The sequence below is a fragment of the Osmerus eperlanus genome, chromosome 10 (assembly GCF_963692335.1).
Source record: "Osmerus eperlanus chromosome 10, fOsmEpe2.1, whole genome shotgun sequence".
NCBI classification, from domain to species: Eukaryota; Metazoa; Chordata; class Actinopteri; order Osmeriformes; family Osmeridae; genus Osmerus; species Osmerus eperlanus.
The window spans coordinates 13,664,108-13,686,943 of record NC_085027.1 but is presented as its reverse complement, the minus strand read 5'-3'; the positions used below and the strand labels follow the sequence as shown (position 1 = coordinate 13,686,943).

The 22,836-nt window shown below is 40.2% G+C and overlaps 1 protein-coding gene across 2 annotated transcripts in view; it reads left to right on the top strand.

Annotated features, from left to right (window-relative positions):
* The first annotated feature begins 10,806 nt into the window (after positions 1-10,806).
* cdh8 (cadherin 8) overlaps positions 10,807-22,836 on the top strand; it is a 60,511-nt gene continuing 48,481 nt past the window's right edge. Inside the window, exons 1-2 of one of the 2 annotated variants that reach the window (XM_062471532.1) lie at positions 10,807-11,042; positions 13,113-13,605. In XM_062471532.1, coding sequence (XP_062327516.1) covers positions 13,348-13,605 — 258 coding nt within the window. In that variant the 5' untranslated portion in view covers positions 10,807-11,042; positions 13,113-13,347. Of the gene's footprint in view, positions 11,043-12,857; positions 12,952-13,112; positions 13,606-22,836 lie in introns of those variants that run through there. The other variant, XM_062471533.1, reaches the window with a different exon arrangement.

The following is a 22,836-nucleotide window of genomic DNA, read 5'->3' as shown; positions in this document are numbered from 1 at the left end:
ATATCCTCAACATTGGTTAAATGAACCTGACGTATAATTGTTCATTTTAAAATGTTAAGGGTCAATTTCGACTTATCGAGTACAGGTACAGAGTGGAGAGTTACTCACTACACCTGAACATAAACACACACATACAAGAAGCCAAATGGAAGAAGATATACATTTCATATACATTTCCCAGAGTAGTTAACCATTACCATCTCCAAGTTGGACTATTGCAACTCGCTGCTCGCTGGTCTCCCAGCATGTGCAACCCGCCCTCTTCAGAGGATTCAGAACGCAGCGGCCCGCCTGGTCTACAATCTACCCAGACGCTCCCATGTTACCCCGCTCCTCATCTCTCTCCACTGGCTACCTATCATGGCCCGTATCAGATTCAAGACCCTGGTATTGACCTTCCGAGCAGTGAACGGGACTGCATCCGTCTACATCAAGTCTCTCCTGCAGCCTTACACCCCCACCCATCACCTACGGTCTTCTTCAGACAACCGCCTGGTGGTCCCACCGCTCAAGACCGCCCGGTCCCAACACAAGCTCTTCTCCTGTCTGGCCCCCCAGTGGTGGAATCAACTCCCCACCTCCATCAGAGACACTGATTGTCTCTCCACCTTCAAGAAAAGGCTCAAGACGCCGGGAGTACAACGGTACTTAGGAATGGTTCGCTTGACCCGATGTTAGTTTCCTCAAGGATCACAATGACGCTTGCTTAGAGACTTGTTGCTCTTGTGGTTAGTGGTAACTGACTTAAATTTTTGTACTCGCTGTGATATATTGTTTTTATTATTGTTGCTTGCTTTTTTCCACAGGTACACTTGCACTTATAGCAGTTCATGTTGTTTAATTGTAACTTGTTTAACTACATGCTCTTATGGTTCTTCCCTTTGACACTTATTTTGGTTGTTCAAAATGTGTGCTTCATGTTTTGGCTACTCGCAATGTTTTGTGGCTATCTCGTTGTTATGATCAGTGACCTATGCACTTTGTAAAGCTCTCTCTTGGAAGTCGCTTTGGATAAAAGCGTCTGCTAAATGAATAAATGTAAATGTAAATAACACCTCCGCAGTGATGAAGAAAGTGTTTTGTCCGTCTCTTCATAAACGGAGTGACTAAGTTCAGTTGAGTTCTGGATTTTACTAAGTATTTATCAATCTGCAGATTGGGAGAGAAAACCAGTCTTCTGACCATAAATGACAACACAACCCCAAGCTTAGGTCTCAACCAGGTCTCTCTCCGCTCCGAAAGCCGAAGGACCATCTTTAATAGGGCACAAGAATGTAAACATAGATTGTGACAGTCAGGCAGGAATGACGTTACAACAGTCTCAGAGATAAAGATTCACTGCTCCCAACACATGACAACTCTCACACTAGAGAGTTCATAGTTGGAGCTCTCCTTGTAGTCATGACAAGGACCGTTTAGCCAGTACTTTCTCCTGACCCCGAACATCTATTAACCTGACACATAGACACAATATACTGTTATTAATAGCAAGCTTACATGATAAACGTACTAACTAGTATCCAATGACTAGTTCTATTGATTAGTGATTAGTGTAAGCACACAGGAAATCCCAATTTCTTCCACAGCAGCCCATGAGAGGAACAAACTTTCAGTTTGTAGAGATTTGTGGAATATATATGTGCTCTATCTGTATAATCCTGGTCCTGAAGGTACTCCTGACCAATGGCTGGTCCCTTTAGAGGTCATTGCCCTTTCCCTCAATATATGCCCAACAAGCCAGCAAAAGATGGAATAAGAATATGGGTTGTGTGAAGCGAGAACCAGTCACTCCTTGAATATGCAGGTCTACTCAGCAAAGCCAGAAGGCGGTCCCCTGGGAGGAACCAGAATATGAGAGTTATACTAGATTTGACCCAAGGTCTCAGTGGGCACATGGTCACATGTGACCATTTCTTTACCTTGAATAATCTGGGTCAAGAACTTCTGAAACGAAAACTGACTGTACCGACTCCCTTATCCAGAACGCAGTTTCTAACATAACAGGAGGGTTAATTTATTTGATGGAATATCAAATTGGACGGTTACACCCTAGGCTCTGATCAGCGTGTGAGTAGGGTAGGGGATGGGTTTGTCACGCAGAGTAAAGTTGAGAAGGAGCTGGCTTCAGGGCAAAGGCAGATGTCTGCAGGGTTTGGTACAGACTATCTCAAGGCACCTACTTGCAAGGGAAATAGGATCAAGAACAATTTCCTCACTCAAAAACAGCTATTGCAAAGTTGTTACAGTGTTGTGTTGTTTTGCATGTGAAGGGATTGGAGGGTGATGAAAACAATCAGGGCCAGAAAACTAAGATATTTTCTGACAATTACATCATTTATTCCTACAAAATCTTTGTCCAGAGGGATTTGCTTTGTGTACTGAGAGTCAGTGATGCCTGTCAGATTGTGTGGAAAGTTTTCATAAAACCATCCAGGGCCATTGAAATATACATAACAGCATTGTTTATGGTCTGTTTCTCTGCTGTTGCAATTAAGTCCATAAATGTTCAACAAAAACATATATTATTGATAAGCCCCACTAAAAGGAATGATTCTACACACTGGGGGTGGAGTTTCTATGTTATAAGGGCTGATAATATAATATGTTGAGCATTATGCAATCATTCTCAAACAATCTTGTACGACAGTATGCATGCATGACCATTATCATACAGTACATCACAGTGTTGTGCGTGGGTATTATGCAGTATAGCAATCGTCATGAAACAAGTTTTCCTTTCTATAGACAGATGAAAGTTTATTTCAGTTAAAAGTCATGCAGAGTGTCGGTTATGAAACAACTAAACGCTTGATCAACTTGAAGTTTCTTTTTCCTCACTTGTTTTCATTCTGATTCATGTATCCTCTTTATATGACAGTTTGATTTAAATTGCTTCTGACAACCGCCAGTCAAACAGAGTCATAAATCCAAACATAGGGAGTAGAGCCTAGCAAAGGCTCAATACTATTTATAAATCTCAGAAATGCCAAGGTTTGCACTAAAGTGTGAAGAAATAAGACCGCGTGGACCCCCAAAGCCTCTTATGACCTTCCTGTCCTGTCCATGTGGTCTCAGCCAACTTCAAGTACAGCAAAATCCTCAATATCCTAAATAAAAATGACCTCTAATCAAAGTTATGTTGAAATCGCCTTAAACATTTCCAAATTGTGACCGATACTCAGTGGATTTATATTAAAAAGACAACATATTAAAGCTAGAAGCAATACTTGGCATGTTTCAAACAAGTATATTGATTACATTGTTTACCAACAGTATTGTAAGGAGAGGAGTGGCTCCCAGTGTAATGGGATTACACTTTTATAGCATTAACATGGAAGGTATAGACTATTACCAGCTTCATGTTTAAACAGTGCCATCCTTCATCATGTGGCTCAAGAGGCATCTCCACAAGTTGTAGAAGTAGTACTTTTAAAATTGCAAAAATACAAACATAATCCATTATCTTATTCACATTATGTATTTACCTCACAATGGTGAAATATGAAATGAAAAATTCAAATGTGATAGATGTTTCTTCTTTTTATCAAATTTCCAGCTCAGCTTTCCATGTGCCATATTTACTCAAATTTATGAATTATGAGACTCCCATCTTAGTACAGCATGGTAATTGTCATCTACATCACTTCCTAATGCAATCTTTGGAGAACTAGTGAACATTATATTGCAAAGGTGCTTTAGGGTGCTCTGACACTACTACACTCTCTTTCTGAGAGTCTCAATTAAATTAAACAGTTGTGAAATAATTTAGGATAATACAATCACTTACAATTCATTTGAGATGAACAACATGTATATTGCAATGTAGACATTTTAAAGAATAAATTTTAAGGCATCCACTTCAGATAAGAAAAGTTAAACAACTGTGCATTGATGACATTGCCTTGAAGCGTCTTTGTCTTTTAGTTGGAGTAAAGCCCAGACCCAGTTTTTAATTTAACCCCAACCTAATCACTTAAGTGTAGTATGTACGCTTACAGTGCTTAACCGGTGTACAAATGCTTGGACACTCGCATTGACATGTTTTTCAATGCATTTTTTAAGTAAAACAGTTTTGCATAGCAAAAATAGCTAATATCAGTCTAATAGACAATGAATTTGAATTTGAGAATGATACAGTGCCAGACAATATCTCTATTCACGCTTTTGCACGAAGCCAATTTTGTTGCATTCAAATGTTTAATGTCAACTGTCATTTAATATTCAGATAGGGTCCTGTGGAGATGGTTAAGAGAAGGTAAAGGTAAGAAAGGTAGGGAAGCCATTATGGAGGATATTTCACTGTTCATCTCAATCACTGAGTGGCTGAGTATTGTTGCCTCTGGAACAGATGCCCTCAGCTACCCCCCCCTCCACACACACACACACACACACACATACACACATACACCCTCCACCTTGACAACCTGCCACTGCCTCAATTATGTTATGCAGTTACAATAAAAGATTAATGGACACACTACATTTTGGTTCACAGGGATTAATTGTGTCTTGTTTTACTGCTCTCTCCTAACAGATTAGATATTCACAGCCGTAAACCTAGTGGCCACTTTTTGTCAACATAGACAGAGGGAAATTAATAGACTTCCAACAGGCCGCCTTCTTCCGCAGAGATATCTTGGGACTTCGGCTGAGGAAAGAGATGGTTTGGAATAGAACATGGTCTATTTCAGCTAAGTGATATAGTATCTATGGATTTTCCAACTTGTGTTTGGATTTATTAATTTTTTACAGCCTGTGACAGTATGTATATGCTAGCTGCCTGATGCTGCCCTGAAGCAATACATGCCCCCAGATGCCCTAGGCATGGGCTATTGGTTGGAGCTTGGCCTCTGCTTCTGGATGATACAGCAAATATACACTATACACTGATTGTGGATTCTCAATCAAAAACAAATATATTACACCTCTGTTGAGGAGCAAAAAGCACACATGCACTGATACTCCACACTTTGACAAGTCAAACCCAGACTTCATGTGTCAATTTAAAACCTGTACATGCTCTGTGATTCAGTTCTTCTCATGGTCTGCAAAGTCAGATCTTGTGGCAATACCCTAGATGTGACTTGAGGCTTCTATATTGTTCTGCTTATAGCCTTTTGAACTAAATATCTCTGGGACTGAAGTTTACTATGCTACTACTATCCGTATATAGTTTCTATACATCCCTATATGACCACTATTTGATCTGCAGTGTTCCGGAATGTCAAGGGCTATTCTAGCCATTTTGAATTTCCGGTGATGGCTATTGGCAAACAGCTTGCCTCTGTGAGTAAGGATAACCTTCCATTTGATCAATCTTGCTCCCGTCACTAAGACTATACCCCCCAATAAATCAATAGTGCAGATTTGTTTGTCCTAGCTCTTTTCTATTCTTCTCCAGTTCTCTCAGTGTGTACACATTTTAAACAGAACACTATTTATCTCACTGTGGGTAATTGTCAATCTCTTTGTATGTTTGTGTGACTTTTATTTACAGATAGTGTTGAAAAGGGCTGTTATGGCATGTTGTGAGAATCCATGGATGGTATTGATTCTTTCCATGTTTGTTGTTGTTGTTTTTTAAAGATTTGCATTTCACTTACAGGTCACCATTTTATGATCACAGTATGAATGTTTACATTTACATGTAGTCATTTAGCAGACGCTCTTATCCAGAGCGACTTACAGTAAGTACAGGACATTCCCCCTGAGGCAAGTAGGGTGAAGTGCCTTGCCCAAGGACACAACGTCATTTTGCACAACCGGGAATCGAACCAGTGACCTTCTGATTACTAGCCCGATTCTCTAACCGCTCAGCCACCTTTCCTTAAAAGGACATTCTGTTTGTAAAATAATTTATTTTTCAACAAATGGGAAGTTGAAAAAGTACATAACTCGAAAGGTGAAGATTTTAGATTATAAATCAGACACGCTGTGGGTATTAGAGGGCAAGTCCAGGCTTGTGGCATTTTTATCATCAAAAAATTGGTTTGAGACTCAGGTTAAAGCTTGTCTTCAGCTGTAATATTGTTCCATTAAAATGATCTTAGCCTTAAGAAAATGATTCTCCTTTTAATTTCATGTTGGAACAGAGTCATTATATTGTAATACTCTCAGGAACAAGTTTGTAGATTGCGCAATTAAATTTCTAGAACAAAACACTTTTGGTACCATAATGCAATCCCACTGGACCTTTATAGTCACTAGATGAAACAGAAGGGGGACATTTTATAATGACTTTTCAAATAATCGTATGTGGTGTCAGACACATACACCAATTATTAATTAGAGATGTGGAATTCCGCTGAGAATAGGCAACTCCTTTGCTACAGGGCCAACTGCACTTTTACCTCAATCTTTAATGCAACATTGAATATTAAGCATAATACAAGTACAATATACCATCAAGGTTTTGCGGTTGAACAAGTCACCAACAAGGTTCTAAGAATGTTTGTAGCCAATTTATGTATCTATCCTCTCAATTAAAATCTACAAAGTGTACAATTTAGATGAGTGTATATAAAAAAAGCAGAACCTTTCTCATGATTGTGGATAAATGAGTAAAAACATTCAGTTAATTTAGTTGAACCATACTGAACAGTTTATGTCATACACATTATGCTTCCAGCTGAATGTATACAATTAATGCTTACACATTTCTGACACAATGCTTACACAGGTTATACTAGTATGCATACCAGTATCAGTTACTGTAAATCACTGTAAACTTTTTTTCCTCAATTATCCCCTTTGACCAATATTTAAACTAACAGCTCAACATCAGGACACCATTTTTCCATTTATTTTAACCACACCTTATTTACCACAAATATTTAACAATTGTCCACATCTTGAGAGGGGAGAAGTCTTCTCTCATGTCCTCCATAAGTGGTTCTCGCCATAAATGATCACTATTAAAGGTAACAATTCATTACTGCAGCACTTTGTCTATTTATTACACCCATCAACGTCAATGTAAAAGCAGGCCTCAACACTCAGCGCCCTATAAAACTCCATTAACATCTATCAATGTTCAATTACTTAGTTTTAAAATGTAAGTTTCATCACTGCATCCTGCTCTAATCATACATCCTCATTGTCAAAAGCTACGGACCTCAATCTAAGCTGGAGCAGCTCTGTCTAGATTTAGTTTAAAAGTAACGTACAAAAGTATTTCCTCTAGAATTTCCCTAGAAAAGGTCAATCTTTAACACTTGAGTTACAGTGCAGTTACTTAAGATCCGAACAAACTGTATATTTCTTTAGATTGCCATAATACACCTTGATAATGAAGCATATGGTATATGGAGCATATGGAGTCTATGTTGTTTACATCAGTACAGGACCAACTGGTCCTGTATAATTGAGAAGGTATAGAGCAGATACTTTACGTGAGTATGAATACATAAGCGAAATGTAATTAATGAGGACCAACATTTAAACTAGTGATAATTAAATCTGCCATGTTTTTCAATTTTCATGATTAAGATGTTGGTTGTCTTTTTCGAGGCTATTCGCGATACAGGTTGTTCATTCTGAAAATGTCAACATATCAGAATTCTCAACACCACACTTAATTATCTGTGGAGCTTTAAACATCACCATAAAAAGCAATTAACTTTAATTTGCTTCCAATTAAAATGTGACTTTTAGGAATGCTAATATTATACCTACAAGTATGCTCCTTTTGTTTTTAGTTCCGTTTTTTTACACAGGTGATACCCTAAGTACTTGATTAGGATATCGTATTTTTGGGTGTCCTCAGTTCTTCTCTGGATAGTACTACAATATCAAATTCATTTAGTTGTCACTGCAGCTGTAATTGTACTGTATAGCAAACCTTAAAATACACGTAGGCTTCCATAGTTCTGAATATTCTGAATAGGAAATCACATTCACTTTGTGCTTTAAGCCATTTGTTACATGTACACACTTCTTGATACTCTAATGTAAAAACATTTGCACATTGATTGGACAATACTTTATTGGAACACAGTGAATGATAACAAAGGTTGGTTCCCTGTGCTCTCACCATTAGGGCCACAGTGACATGTTTTAGTCCCAGGCTACGATGGCTGCAGAGCACAGTGCAATGGTTCTGTGATTAATTTCACTGACAAAGCAGTAACTAATGATCGATTGAGGATGCCTGGGCTCTAAAGACCATTTCCCCTTCACTTACTTTGCCTTTTTCAAAGCCATCTGATATTTGGATCACTGGCAAGGGCTGTGTCAGTGGAATTAATCACAGATTTAAAGCGGATTAACAGCCGATCCTCATTTGCTCAAAACTCTCAACAATCTAAACACTTCAGCAATTTGTTGAGGTACATTTAAATGTTTTGTAATAATTAGTATTTCACAATATTTCAGAAGAAAACAATTCACAGTCATGGTTAACTTTATATGTGAAGAACACTGCATATTATATTTAGGGTTACTCATTTATATTACAATGGAAATATTATATCAGAACCTTAATATATCAAGTGTTACTTGCTCTACAGCAAGTGAGAGAGAAAGAGAAATAAAAGCAGATAATGAGAGAGAGAAACATTAAAAAAGAGGGAAAGAGTGTGATGAAATCATTGATTTCTTACATGCTTATGACAATCACACTAAGTAAGTCAGCTGTTGTCTTATCTGTTCATGAATTCTGTCTTGTTAATCATTCATATGTGTTCCTACTGTAACCTATACTGTGTGCTAATGACAGTCAAGGGTCTATGATGCAGTATCCATGAACAGCTAATGGAAGTATATTATCTTTGCCTTTCCCCATTCACTATAAATACAATCCTTTGACTTTCATGCCTTGGAGAGACTTTTCAACTGCCAGTGCCTTTGTTCTTGTCGAGGTGTACATTGACTCTCTCCAATCAGCTGATGGTCAAATACTTATAAACCCAGAACCTGAACTAATAGCCACACTTTTCTAGTGGAGACAAACAACAATTTCCACAAAAATAGAAAGAGAGACTCTTGGATATAGTTCTACACAAGTCTTAGCTTATGGAACATATAACCTTTCACATTTCCTCTTAACCCTGTAGGCCTTTCCATTCATCTGTTTATAATAAAGGCTGCAATAGAAGAGAAACACTAAACAATAATTTAACATAAGCTTTGGGACATTTGCTCAATATTTGCATTTAGTCATTTAGTCATTTAGTCATTTATATTGATGCTTGAACTGCATCAGCAACAGCAAATACACATGAATTGGCAGAGGATGGAGTAAATATCAGAATCTTCAAAGCTTTTAAGAACTCTTAAGAAGTTACCACAACTTAATTGAGTACAGTTCATATCATCACTAATTGCGATCTATCCCATTTGTGAGAGTCTTTCACTGTACGGGAATTTTTTTTTTTTCTAAATCTAATGAGAGATGTTGGGCAAACATATCAATTTTTATCATTATTTCTATTTCTATCAATTACTCGACAATTACTTTGATAAATGATCATTAGGAACACTAGGGGGCTAGTGCTAATGTGACTTCAGTCGTGCAGTCATGACACTAATATTGGAGTAACAGTGGACCTAGGGCTGCACTAATACATTATGGAAGCCATTGATTTTTCATAAAGAGGTTCTCTTTCACAATTGAAAAACAGGGATGTGTGTGCCTCAGAATGTATTGGAGCTGACCATCCTCTCTGCCTAATAAAGTCTGTTCCCCCAGGCATTACTGGCAAATGTGCTCGTCCTCGTCAAGGCAAGAGTCTCCTATGGCGTTGAACACTAGAGGGCTCTCGCCTTATCTGCACTGCAGTCATGCTCTCCCCATCTCTCTCTCTCTCTCTCTCTCTCTCTCTCTCTCTCTCTCTCTCTCTCTCTCTCTCAAACACACACACACGCTATCCCTCTGTCTTGCTCTCTCTAGCTCTCTGTCTGTCTCACTATGGAAAACACCACACTGCATGGAATTGACAGACCTATTATTCTACTGCACTCCACTCCACTCTCTCTCTTTCTCTGCTATATACATATTTTATTTTTGTAATCATCACTAGTACCTATTCTGGTAATAATCCAATGGGTGATGAGAAAGTCAGTTGATATAGCATAAATACAATACGTTTTGTATACTGTATTTACCTTTTGTCATTGTGTCCTTGTCAGTGACACAAGACACCGCATGGTCTTCTAGATAAGCCATTTCATTCTTTAGTTTCCAAACAGCCCTTTTGGTTTAAGTTCAGGTAATGTATTTTCCATTGGTTCTTGTTTTTCAGATGGGCTTATCAGTAGCCTATTCATTTGATTGTAAGTAAGTATGAGTATTTTTTGAGTATTTCTTATAATGTAGCCTAGACATGTGTAGTAGACAGTTAGCGATCTCTGATCAAATGGTCAATTTGTGTGCGTAGGCTACTGTATTTTGGGGGCAATCGTCCCTTGTTTAATTTACAAGGAACATTGTAGACCCGGTGCATTCATTTACTCTGCCTTTTCAAAGACGTGGATATCAAATTACGGTGTGAAGGAGTTGGCGTCATTACTCAAATGAAGTGGACGAGGGAGAAACCCATGGACAATTGTGCTGTAGACTATTTTGCCATCAGAGTAACGTAGAGTATGAACAAACTAATTAAAGTACGTATGTCGCTATTCGGTTTGATAACAAATACGTTTGCATTTGTTTGCGAATGTATGCAGCTAAACAGCCTATAGTACACGTTTGAAACACGCGACTGTTTGAGCGCTATCTTGGCGCGCGTGCATTAATTTCAGAGGCTATTGACCTGCCTCTTGATGAGCGCGGCAAAGGGGAGGCTCTTAGCGCCGCACATTTCTCCTTCGTCTCCGCCTCACTTTTCTAGTCGGCAAGCAAGCCTGTCGGAGCCTCAAGAAGTACTGCCACTCCTGCTGTTGATAAACTGTAAGGATTTCTACTCCTCTACTCAACATTTATTTTGTTCCTTTGCATCCGATTTATAAGCCTCCATTTTCGAATAGGCAATGCAATTGTAAGACATTCAACACAATTTTTGAAAACGTGAAATGCTGCAGGCATAAGGATGCAAGAGACTGTAGTAAGTACCTCTGAGATGTATTAACAGGTGCATGGATGTGAGAGGACTGAGTTATGTTGCATGTTATTTACGCTACATTGCCCTTTCACTATACATCCAAAGGATCCAGAGGAAATAGTCTGCAATTGTCTGTGAATTAATGTAGAGGGATATCAGCAAGTTACCTGCTACTGTCTATAGCAGGAAACTGATGAACAATAAGAACCCTGTCTCATATTGCACTCTGTATGCCTTTTCCCGTGTGTTTTTGTTTTATTAGTTAAATGGTTAACTTTATGACGATGGTGACAATGAGGATTCTGTGAGATGAGCCTACTTAAATTACTTAATCAAAACTTTGTAGACTAAGTCAATTTTTTGGTTTGTGCAGCAGATATTAAGTCATATTCATATCACTTTCGGATTATTATTTGTAGTATTTTCTTTTGCATTTGTCATCCGTCATTTTGCATCGCTCTTCGAGCTGACTTGCTTGACTGTAGCCGATATCTCGCGTATAGAGCAGGCTCTGTGATGCTGCGTCTCGTGCAGGGATCTGTCCACTCTGAGTGGTGCTGAAACCAGTCGGTGAGTCACGCGTTGTGCTTAGTTGTTAAAGGCACCTGTCTCTGAGCGAATGCGAAGGAAATTCAGCTTCAACTGACCGTTAGTAAATGCACAGCTCTTCGATAAAATATGCTATTCCAGTCTCACATACACGAATGACATGATACCTGCCTAGACAAAATTGTAATACCAAATGGACAATGTTCAAAGCAATGTCGAGTACTTTCGATTTTTTTTTACTGTGGGCACAGCGGTCAACCATGGACTTCTTTTTGCGTTATTGATTCAGTAAATGGTTATGCATTTCGATAGACTATAGATTTATAAATCTCTCGTTCTGACATTAACGTAAAAGTCGACCAAGCAGCATTTTGTCTACACATTATCTATATCTGTGTAACCTACTTAACTTATTCCAAAAAGCTATTGTCAGATATACTTTCTGAAATCTTCATAAGAACCCGTCTATTTGATTTTCTATTCGATCCCTGCTTGGCATTCTAAAGATCAACTTTGTTACGTGCCCGAGCCGTTTTGACATTTGCATTTGCGTGGTTTAGGCTACCATATGAATAGTATGTTTTTAAAGCTGGATTTGTGATGGCAGGTGGTATTCAGAAACCTTTTGAAATTGTCCCAAGCATACCAAGTTATAGGTGTAGGCTAGTTCGTAATTACTGCAGGATGACATGGTTATGCTGCATGGCCTTTCCTGTAGATCTCAAGATGGTTCATTCAGTCAGGAACCAAAACGTGATGTTTTTTTTGTTATAGAAGATCCTACCACGTAAAACTAAATAGGCAAAAGTGTAGACAACCTATCTGTATAGGAGAAATGTTGCTCATTAACCTTGAGAGTCTTATTTGAACTGGCCAATCGGTTAACTTTAAGATTTCTCAGTATGGTTATCACAGGTATTGTTGAAAATATGTCATGATCAATCATGATCACAATGAGCAGCTCTTGGAGAATTAAAGATACAAACTACAGCCCAACTAGACTTGAGTGTCTTATCAAGCTTCAATTACACTGACATGTGGAACACTGAAGTCATATGGCTAGGGTATTTGCTGAAAAGCATAATTTTAGTCAATGTACTATGAACACAAAAATCGTAAGAAAAAAACATGTAATTGCGGAAAAAAAGCTTTTTAGGGTAATCTCCATAACATCAGATTAAAGATAAGCAATCTGATGCTACAGACTGGCTCATATCAAGACCAGAGGCACACTCATTTGCCTTTGCAGTTGCAATTGTCTGATAAAAACAGATAGTCAAAGCAGGGAACACACTTGCTGGTGTGTCTTGTAACAAGTAACTGACATATCCGCTAATCCTGAAATCAAAATCCCCAAAAGATGGTGAGGTTTTTCTTATATTTTTGTTCTTTTCAAATGTGCGGTGTAGCAAACCATTGATTTTCATACATGGAAATCCTGATGTTCCCCTCTCTTTGAATTATGCATTTTTCTCCTGATTTACATGATTGAAACTAGACAATCTCTGATTTTTCCCTTTCCAGGTCTTTCACACGGACTAAAAACCAAATGGATGGTCTACTGAGTAGCTCAACCCCTTACCATCGGCTATGGAGACATGCCAAGCTTCGTGAGTGACCTTTCTATCACACCATGAATGCGATCCCTAACGCTCAGAGAAGGAAGAAGTAACCTCTGTTCATTACCTAAGGAAGAGTGCTGTTGACATTGTGCAGAGGAAACAAAGTCTAATAAAAGAAAAAGAAAGAAAAGAAAAAGATGCCAAAACGTTCAGAGGAGATGCTGGCTGAGCTGTGGACATCTCTGCTGCTTGTGTGGATTACTTGTGTTCCCTACACCTCCATGACACCCATAATCGGCCAGTCTAAAAGTTTACAGATAGCTGGTTCCACGGCAACAGCGCGTGGCCTCGTCGAAGGACAAAGAATACTGAGTCGAGCCAAGAGAGGATGGGTTTGGAATCAAATGTTTGTGTTGGAGGAATTCTCTGGACCAGATCCAATTTTAGTTGGCAGGGTGAGTACTGCAATTGTCAGCTGTATATTAAGCTTGCTTATCATGTGGAAACATTAATTCAGCTATTTGAATGCTCTTTCCATTTTTTTTTTTGAAGGGGGCTTGGGAGGGAGTAGGCATAGTGGAGGAAACGAGGGGATAAACTAGATGGATCATGTGGTGTATAAGTCCACAGCTACTAAATACACTTGTAAGACATTCTGTTAACCCTTGTGTCCTTGAAACATACACACAGCACACTATGGTTAACCAGTGATGCCTTAAATTGAAACAGAATAAATAATTCTGACACATTTTATATTTGAAATCTACCATTTACTGTGAATTTGAGGAGGTCAGGACATTCTTATTGTTTTCATAGGGAACAGACACGGATTAAAGAGATATTTTGGAATAATTTTCCATTGTTGTCCAGTTAAAAGAGGCTTGCAGTCTAATCCGGAGGCTGCAGGCCACCTGGTACCTGGCCTGCGTAGACGAGTCAGAATCCAGGGAGGCTCGCTGGCCAGCTCAGCCAAGGCAGCTTGTTCACAGCTCATTGCAAGGACGCACCTGGGGAGCACAAACCTGGCAGCCGTTTTCCGTTACCCAACCATTCTGGCAACACCATAGGCAAGAGAATAGGCCAGCAAAGATAATATTTGACACTGCAGTAATGTGATTCACAAATATTGCTTTGTAGTTGTCTGTCTAGGTTTATGACGTCTTTATTTATGGTTCCCATTATTTATTGTTCCCTAGAGTATTTTGATGTTTATAGGTATTTACTGCTACTCATTCAAGAGGAGTTGGTGTGATAGGGCAGAATTTTTATTTGACTGGTCTGGGTACATATATTATTCCCTGTCCCAATACACATTGACAACTCCATTAAAATGTGACAGAGGCCATGTACAGGTCTTTTTGTATTGTTGTATCACACCATTTCTTATTGTAGGTTCCTTGATACACATGCAGCCTTTTCTCTTCAAAATGCATGCAGTAGGAGCCGCCTGTTCGATTTAGTGATGCCTTAACAAAGAAAACCTTTTTACATTTCTAGTTCAGATATATACTGTGTGATCAGATACCAAATGCCACTATTTGATAAAGATTCTGGGTAAACATTACCCAAGCCTTACCCTAACCAGAGGTGTGTTATGCCAAAGCTTTACCTAACCTAAGCACATCAGTTCAATGTTTCATGCACTGTTTACTGAAGCTTTCACGGAAGATACATCTTTTGAATATTGCAATCCTAGGAGTTGGTAATGATAGTGTTGACATGCAATTTGGGTCAGATGGCTCTCAGTTTGGCAGCATGTCCCCAAACATAATCACTTTGTTTCAGTGCAAAATGGCATAGAGTCTTATTAATTAAACATACATTCTCATGCGGTATTTACACCTGTGTTTTCCCAATACCATAAAAACACAGAAATGTTAAGTGCATCATTATTATTTCAAGAGTCTTAATCAAGAAGTCTCTGTCAGGTGCTACAATGGCTTCTCATCTGGAGGCAGAGACAAACAGATATTGTACCGGTGTGATCTTCTCCTAGGTATATTTGTAGCTCCAAATGAGATTGATGCAGCTTTTGGCTAGTGCATAGCCCGCTCCATTGGATTCACAGTTGGAGACAGTGCTCCAGTTAGCTTCAGTAGGCGATATGACTACAATGGCCCTTGCTGTATTCACAAAGAAAGTTTAATTTAAGCTTTAATTTGTGATTAAAGGACTGTTGCCTTTTTTAAACGTTTTCACTTGATACAAGTAAAATGTGTAATTGAAGAACATTAATTAGCTTGTGAAGGTTAGGGAATGGTTCCAAGGAGGAGAGTTATAGGTTGAGGGAGGATATGTCTTGTATTTGAGACACAATGTTGATGAACTGCATTTTCTACAAGGTTAAGTACTCTCAAGCATGCCTGGCAAATCACAGATAAGTTTGTGTTACAGCATGATGGCACAGTGTTGGTCTCTCTCTCTCACCCCCACCTCTCTCTCACCCCCACCTCTCTCTCTTTCTCTCTCTCTCTCTCTCTCTCTCTCTCTCTCTCTCTCTCTCTCTCTCTCTCTCTCTCTCTCCTCCCTTATGCTTAATTAAAAAATGAATCAAAAGGGAGTGGGAGGTGTGATTCAAATGGGTCATTCACATTCATTTTTTTTCTGCGGTGGTGCCTGTGGTTGTGGGTTGAAAAACCTCAAGCCAAGATTACACTCATTCCATCCTTTAGGTTTTATTGCTTGGCACACATGTTTAATTATACATTTATCTCCTGTCTTGTCAGCAGTGGAGTTACCCTGCACATCCGGCTGCCACTGGGAGGAGAACATTAGCATACACCCAGGCGCGATCTCAGGAGGGGCAAGGGTGTGTTGGTGTGTGTCAGTGTGTGTGCATTGTTCCGCGTGCACGTGCACCCGGATGTGTGTGTGTGTTAAAGATGGTCACCCGGCGTGACAGTGCGCTCCTTTGCTGTTCTTTATAGCGCCTCATTCTGACACAGTGATTCAGTGAGCCGGATCTGCGTCGGTGGCTGTCAGTCCTGTTGGAGTGTAATGCACTACCTGTTAAAGTGGAGCTGAGGAGACAGCTGTGAAAAGCTTGTTGCTGGGATGTACTGTAGACCAGCGCCGTGTTGGAGGGATTTTAGGATCACTCATCATGAACGCGGCTAACGGATCATTAAGTGTAATGAGTGAAGGCAGGTGCGGGGTTATATTTAAAATAGCGGAACATCTTGTTCATGTTGCACACTGATGTTGCAGTAAAGTGAGACAGGGATGTGTACAGCTTGTGTTTGCTAGTCCTGTCTTTTCCCCACTTCTTTTGGCAAATTGTGTTTGCCAGAATATTTCATACAGGATGCCACTAAAATGATCTAAATGTTTTGTTTTGGTATGTACATTGGTGGGATTACATTTAATCAGGATCTGGATGTTGTTTTTTTTGCAAGCCCAGCTGCCTTATTAACTTTCACAATGTGTAGCCTTTATAGAATGAACATTAATTGAACAAATCGCTGCTCTTCCCAGTGAAGGGAAATTAGATTGTGTTTACTTTAAAGGGAATCCGATTTATGATGATGTCAGAATGTACAGTAGGCCTATGTCTCTGAAGCTGTTGCTTGTCTTTCCCTGATTCTAGGATATAATTTGGTGTACGTGTGGGAGAATGGGTGATGACAGAGCTCTTTCTTCTCATTGTCGTGCAGATGCACAGAAACGAGATGAGTCTCTGACTGATCCCTTGTCTTATTGTCCGAGGCTTTTATCATCGATACTGTTGTATGTGTTTTTTGACAAAGAGAATTGATAATACTCTATTCATATTCAACAATTCACACTGAAGTACGCAATTGTACAGGCTGACAGTAATTCAGATGGACGACAGCTTTGATTATTTATTCAGCAAAGGAAAATGGGTATGTCTTTAGAAATATATACTCTTGCATGTGTGTGAGGAAGACAACTGTGATAATGCTCCAAACAGCCCTTTGACAGTGTGAGAATGAGCTGCTGGATATGGTATGAATACTATAGTAGATTTCCGTTACACATTAAAAGTGTGGGTCTAGATTTCCTACACTCTGGTTCCTACTGATTCTCACAGTTGTTTTTCATTCTGCAGAATAGAGACTCCATAGCCATAGCTACCAAACTGTCTTGACCAGCACGTCGGACTCAAACTTCCATGAAAACCTTTTGGAAGCTCGAGATATTCTGGTATTCATCTGAAAGTATACATCAGTACAGTGTAGAGATATTAGCCTCAATACAAGTGCCATAAGGTACTGTGTACTTGTCAGTCGTGGTGGATTGGCTTCCTTTCAGTGTGTGATGGGGTGATTAAAGTGAGTGGGACTCTTGAGCCTTGGAAATCCTGCCCTCAGGGACAATAGAGTGGGGGTTGGCGGTGTTAAAGTTCCGCGGTGCGTTTGACTTCAGCAATGCGTGGCGGCGAGACTGGCCTGCTCTGGGAGCTCGGTGCCGAGGCCGACAGCTTCATCCAGGCAGGAGCTTCCTGACGACAGGGGGGTTTAACAGATCAAAGATGTCTCTCCCGATCCCCCCACAATTTAGCCTTGTCAATGAAGGCTCTGATCTGAGACGATCGCACGCGTTAATCTGCATTTTCTTAGGTTAGGAGGACGGGGCAGGGGCAGGCTGGAGTGGATATCGAGTGTTGATTGATGGATGGGGAAGGAGCGTAAACCAGAGTATTAGTTGACTTCTCACTAAGGATTGATAGCAGCAATGAGATGGACATTTTACACAGAGGCGGAGCGGAAAGTCCTAAAATGACGCAAACGTACCCTGATTACGACAACAGAATGGTGCCTACTGCCCCGGAAACTCTCTCTCTCTCTCTCTATTTACCCCTCTTTCTCTCTCTTTACTTTGTGAAACATTCCGTATACCTTCTGCTGGTAGTATATATCACAAGGTCTTTATATCACTGGACCATGGCCGCTGTCCCTCTCTCTCTCTCTTGGTAGCTGCAGTGGCTGTAATAAAACACTGGGCCAGAGCAGGGAGCCCTGATTGAGCTGTGGGATCACATTAGTGCTTCCTTGGAAGACCTTGACAGGTTGTCTATGGCCCTATGTTGTTGTCTTGCTTCCCATTAACAAGGTTTGTGTGTACGTGTGTATGTGTGTGTGTGTGTGTGTGTTTGGTGGACTTGGAGGAACATAGACTAAAATGATCTTGAAGCAGATCTTAGAACAGCACCAGGGTAATGATATGAGTTCAGGTACACAAGTTGTGTTTGGAGTTTTCCAGGCTCTGCACTCCATTCATGGAGTGAGTATGTGGAAAGTGTATGCTGCATGCACCCGACATAGCCCACAATCAATGACAGCAATTTGGAAAAAAAATGCAGTATGGATCGTCCAAGCCTTAGACGATTAACCCTAACCACTACACATCACAACCAATGTAAAAAAAACTGAGAGCTCTTGAAGGGAACTGCTGGTTGGAGATTTCCTCCAGGAGATTCTTGCATCTTCTTGCATTCTTGCATACACGTAACCTAAATAGCACTAACTGTGCTGTGTACGCTAGGCTTTCAGTGGTACACTGTAGACTTAGGTAAGCAGTGAAGACACAGACACTCAGTCTTGCTGTTTACCACATGTCCTGTTGTGTCATAAAAAATGTATACAAGGCAGGATCACATTGAACGAATGCAGGATTTCTCTCTCTCTCCGCACCTCTCTCTCTGTGTGTCTCAGTGTCTCAGTCTCTCCCCTTCTCTGTCTCTCTCTGCTCCTCTTTCTTACACACACACACACACACTAAAACAGCATGCTCGCAGACAAGACTAGGAGCCAGCGCACCTTTGCTGTACAACAATGACCCTGAGGTGTTACCTTTATGGGCACTCTTGGGAAATGACACACACACACACACTTGCATTTACAAGTGCACACAGATACACCCACACACATTCACACACAAGGCTTGGCCATGGAATCAACAATCTATCCTTTCATTGTTACCCTTGCACAATGGCCACAGTGTGTGTACCCACCAGACAGGCTACTAGAAACAGGAGGAAGTCTTCAAAATACAGGAGGCTCTGAGAATTACAGCAGGGCAATGAAGCAAATAATCACTCTGCATGCACCAGATATCAATTAGATGTTTACTGTTTTAGCAGTAGAACCATTACATGAACTTGATGGAGTTCCTGTGCGTTAGGACTGCATGATTCATACGCCAGTGTTTACTCTTTTGCAAATAGATAATTTAAGCTTTAAAAAAACATTTAAAGGTTGCTCTTGGCTGCAAGCAAAACTTGGGATCCATGGATGACAATCCACTTTATGTTACACCCTCTGGCACCCCAGTCTACATTTGTTCTATTACAAACTCTTCTCGTGAGTGCGCCCGTGTTTGTGTGTAAATGTGTGCGTCTCACTATGTCAGTCTCTGTGTTTCTATATATCTGGTTGTGATTAGCTTTCCCTCATCAGTGTCTGTGAGCTGGTAGCCATGGTAAACCTGTTCTTTAGTGGCTGAGCTGGAACTTCCTGCCTGGCCTGGCTACTCTGCGGAGGTGGAGGGTTTAACCGCCAAGCGGGGCTGCCTGGCTTGCTGCCCCAAACTAACGCTCCAACTAATCATTGGAATTAAGCAGTTCACCTCTAATGCTTGGCTTGAGAATTGCTTTGGGTAATTTTGTCCTTTTTTAGGGTTGGTTTGCTCTACATACAAGCAACATAGCCAACCGCTTACTGAATTTGAATGGGCTTGCTGCTCTGTAATCTCACACTCTTTTCATTGACGTTTCAATCGTTTCTGATTTGTTTCCCAATATTTTCTTGGATCTAGAGTCCTTTACATTTTCAATGCTCTAAACATCCACATTTGTTCTTCAACGTCTCTTTGTGGCATATAAATAGCGACGTGATCGTGGTTTCAGACCTCTATGGATTAATGTGCATGAATACAGAGGCCATGTACAACAACACTGGGCACACACCACCACTTATCCCTCAATGAGGTTACAATTATTCAAATCTGATTATTCAAATCTGAGATTATAATGAGCTAAAACCTACTAATTGGCCTATGTCTCTGTCACAGTTCATCACGACAGGCTGTATCCCCTCCTAACAGAGCCAGTATTTGGTAGGGTAGCTACAGTAGATGTTTGGCTCTCCTCTCCCCTCTTCCTCTCCTACGGATGGCCTAGCAGCCTGTGTCTGTGTGGAAACTGTGTAGAGCTCCAGGCTCCAGCAGGAGGCTTATCCCCACGCCTCTCTTCCCATACTTCTCCCAGAAGCCAAACGGGGACTGCAGAGTAATCTTGTTAAGAATGGATGTTGTTATTGTGTGACTTGATGTGCATTTGGCTTCACGGTTAGCAAGGAGCACACGTGGGCTGGGGACAGAAGACAATAGAGGCAGGGGGTGGGAGGACAGGAAAACCTATTTCTGGGACTTAAAAGATGACAGTCCTCAGCCCTTCTTCTCTCCCCCTTCTTCAACACCCCCCCCCCCCCCCACGCTCAACCTTTCGCACCAAAATAACAACAAAGTAGGAGACATAAACCGTTGAGGTGACATTTGCTTGAAGAGCCTTGTCTACACCAGTCTCTAGTATTGGAGATGATAGTAATCGTGGTGGATGGAAAGAGGGGAGTGTGCTAACCTTAATCTATGTTATGCTGCCATGGTGGGCTATTAAAGTAGGAAAAAGGGAGGGAGAAAGAGTCCATAAACAATCAATGGGCCGTGTTGTCTCATGCCACCATCCCAGAAAGCACTCAGCTTCCAACAGGCTGGGGCTCTGAACTTTATCGCTAATTAATTATTTCTGTTCAATAATCCTTTTTCTTTTTTTGTGTGCAAAAAGTATAAAAAGAAATCTCAGCAAAATATTGGCTGAGCACGGCTAACCTCAAAGGGCATCAGCACCCGACACTAAACTCTACGCAGGCTTTAGTCATTAGCCCTTTTCTTGCACAAACTCCTATCTGAGGACAACATATTCAAAAACAGATCCAAAACATATTTGCATCACCACGGCACACACAGGATTCCAACACTAAATCTCCTAAAATGAAGATTAACTGTAAACAAATGGAATGAATCTACATCCTGGCGGCCACAAACAGTAACACAGCTGATATGTGTGAAACCGATTGCTAGATTTGTTCAGATATTTAATCTATTCTTTTCTTCCAGTGGAGGGGTGTCCATGAAAAATTCAGAAGTTGTAATATAAAATCCTGATGAATCATGAATGCTTAAATGAAATCTGGACTGAGCAAGTAGGTTGAAATTGCTATCCAAGAACAATATTATCTTTGTAATCTATCAGTTGTATGCGTAAAGTCAGCATCTCTGTTTTAAGACACATGAAACCAAAATGAGATGGATTACAGGAACGCCAATGAGCAAAAAACAATCAAAATGCTTTGTGAAGGAAATACAATATTATCCAAGTTCTAACAGTGTGATTTATATGTTATTATTTTCATTGAAAGATGTGGAAATGCAGAAATATCTAGTACAATTATAAATAATACTGCCCCTCCATGTTTTAGTGAAATAGATATTTTGGTTGTTTAAAATTGTAAATAATAGTCTAAAAAGCTAAACATTTTCCAAAGTTACTAAGATTAACGGTCTGATTTAGGATTTTGTAACATCATACTACACTACAGTATCCTGAAGTAGTCTGAAACCCTGTACACCTGAGTCGACTTACTGTCTTTTAGCTAACATGAAATTGAGTCGAAGAGGGAGCAGATGGCGAAGTATTGAACCTTGGTTTCTAGAACTTAAATACAACCATATTTTCAAGCAAGACAACCTTGGCTATATTTACGGACCACTTCCTTGCAACTTTTTCCGAGAATATACCCCTTGAATAGTCTCATTGTACCATGGTAAGATGAACTGTGGATGTGTAGCTAAACTGCATGTCACAGGTACCTCAGGAAACATGTACCTTTCAGTTGTGGTGGGATTGGTACTGCATGACTCAGTATCTTTATAAAGATCACAGCAAGACAAACCACAAACTGACTGTAAACTACAGCCGGATCGATGGAGTGACGTGGGCCTCTCTCTTCAGTTCTGTCTTGCGCTTGTGCCTCTTATTCTCTCTCTCTCTCTCTCACTCGCTCTCTGTCATTGTCTATTTTTTTTCTTTTTGAGAATCTTCTCATGGTCCCTCTTTATGCTATATCACCAATGCTAAGAAAGGCTATGTTTATACAATATTTCTTTAATACACTTGTGCGCACACGCATACACACAAAAATGAGATCATCTCATGTTGTCTTATCACTGTATTCATGGAGACTGACAGTGTGCTCAGTGAAAATGTTAATGTCAGAGCTTGTATCTGTTCCAATGACCTTTTCCTTTTGTTGATGTGCGCCGTTTTCATAAATACCCTACTGATATCCTAGGATGTGTAATTATGCTGCTACAGCAACACACAGCCTTTTCCTTTGTTTTCAGACAATGGTCAAGCCTCCTACCCACCTGGAGATGGTAGGGCTGGGAGGGGGGGGCGGCTAACTCCAGTTGTGTCTGTGTTTGGTTTGCTCTGATACCTGTCACAATATCTTCTGCTCCTCCACACTTCTCCCAGTGTTTGATAAAGACTTCAGACAATATTCTTCCCATTCAAAGCAAGTATCATCACAAACGCCTCTGTCTGCTGAGTCCCACTCCCAGCTTGTTGAGTTCCATGTGCAACTTTATCAGGTTAGGAATCAGCC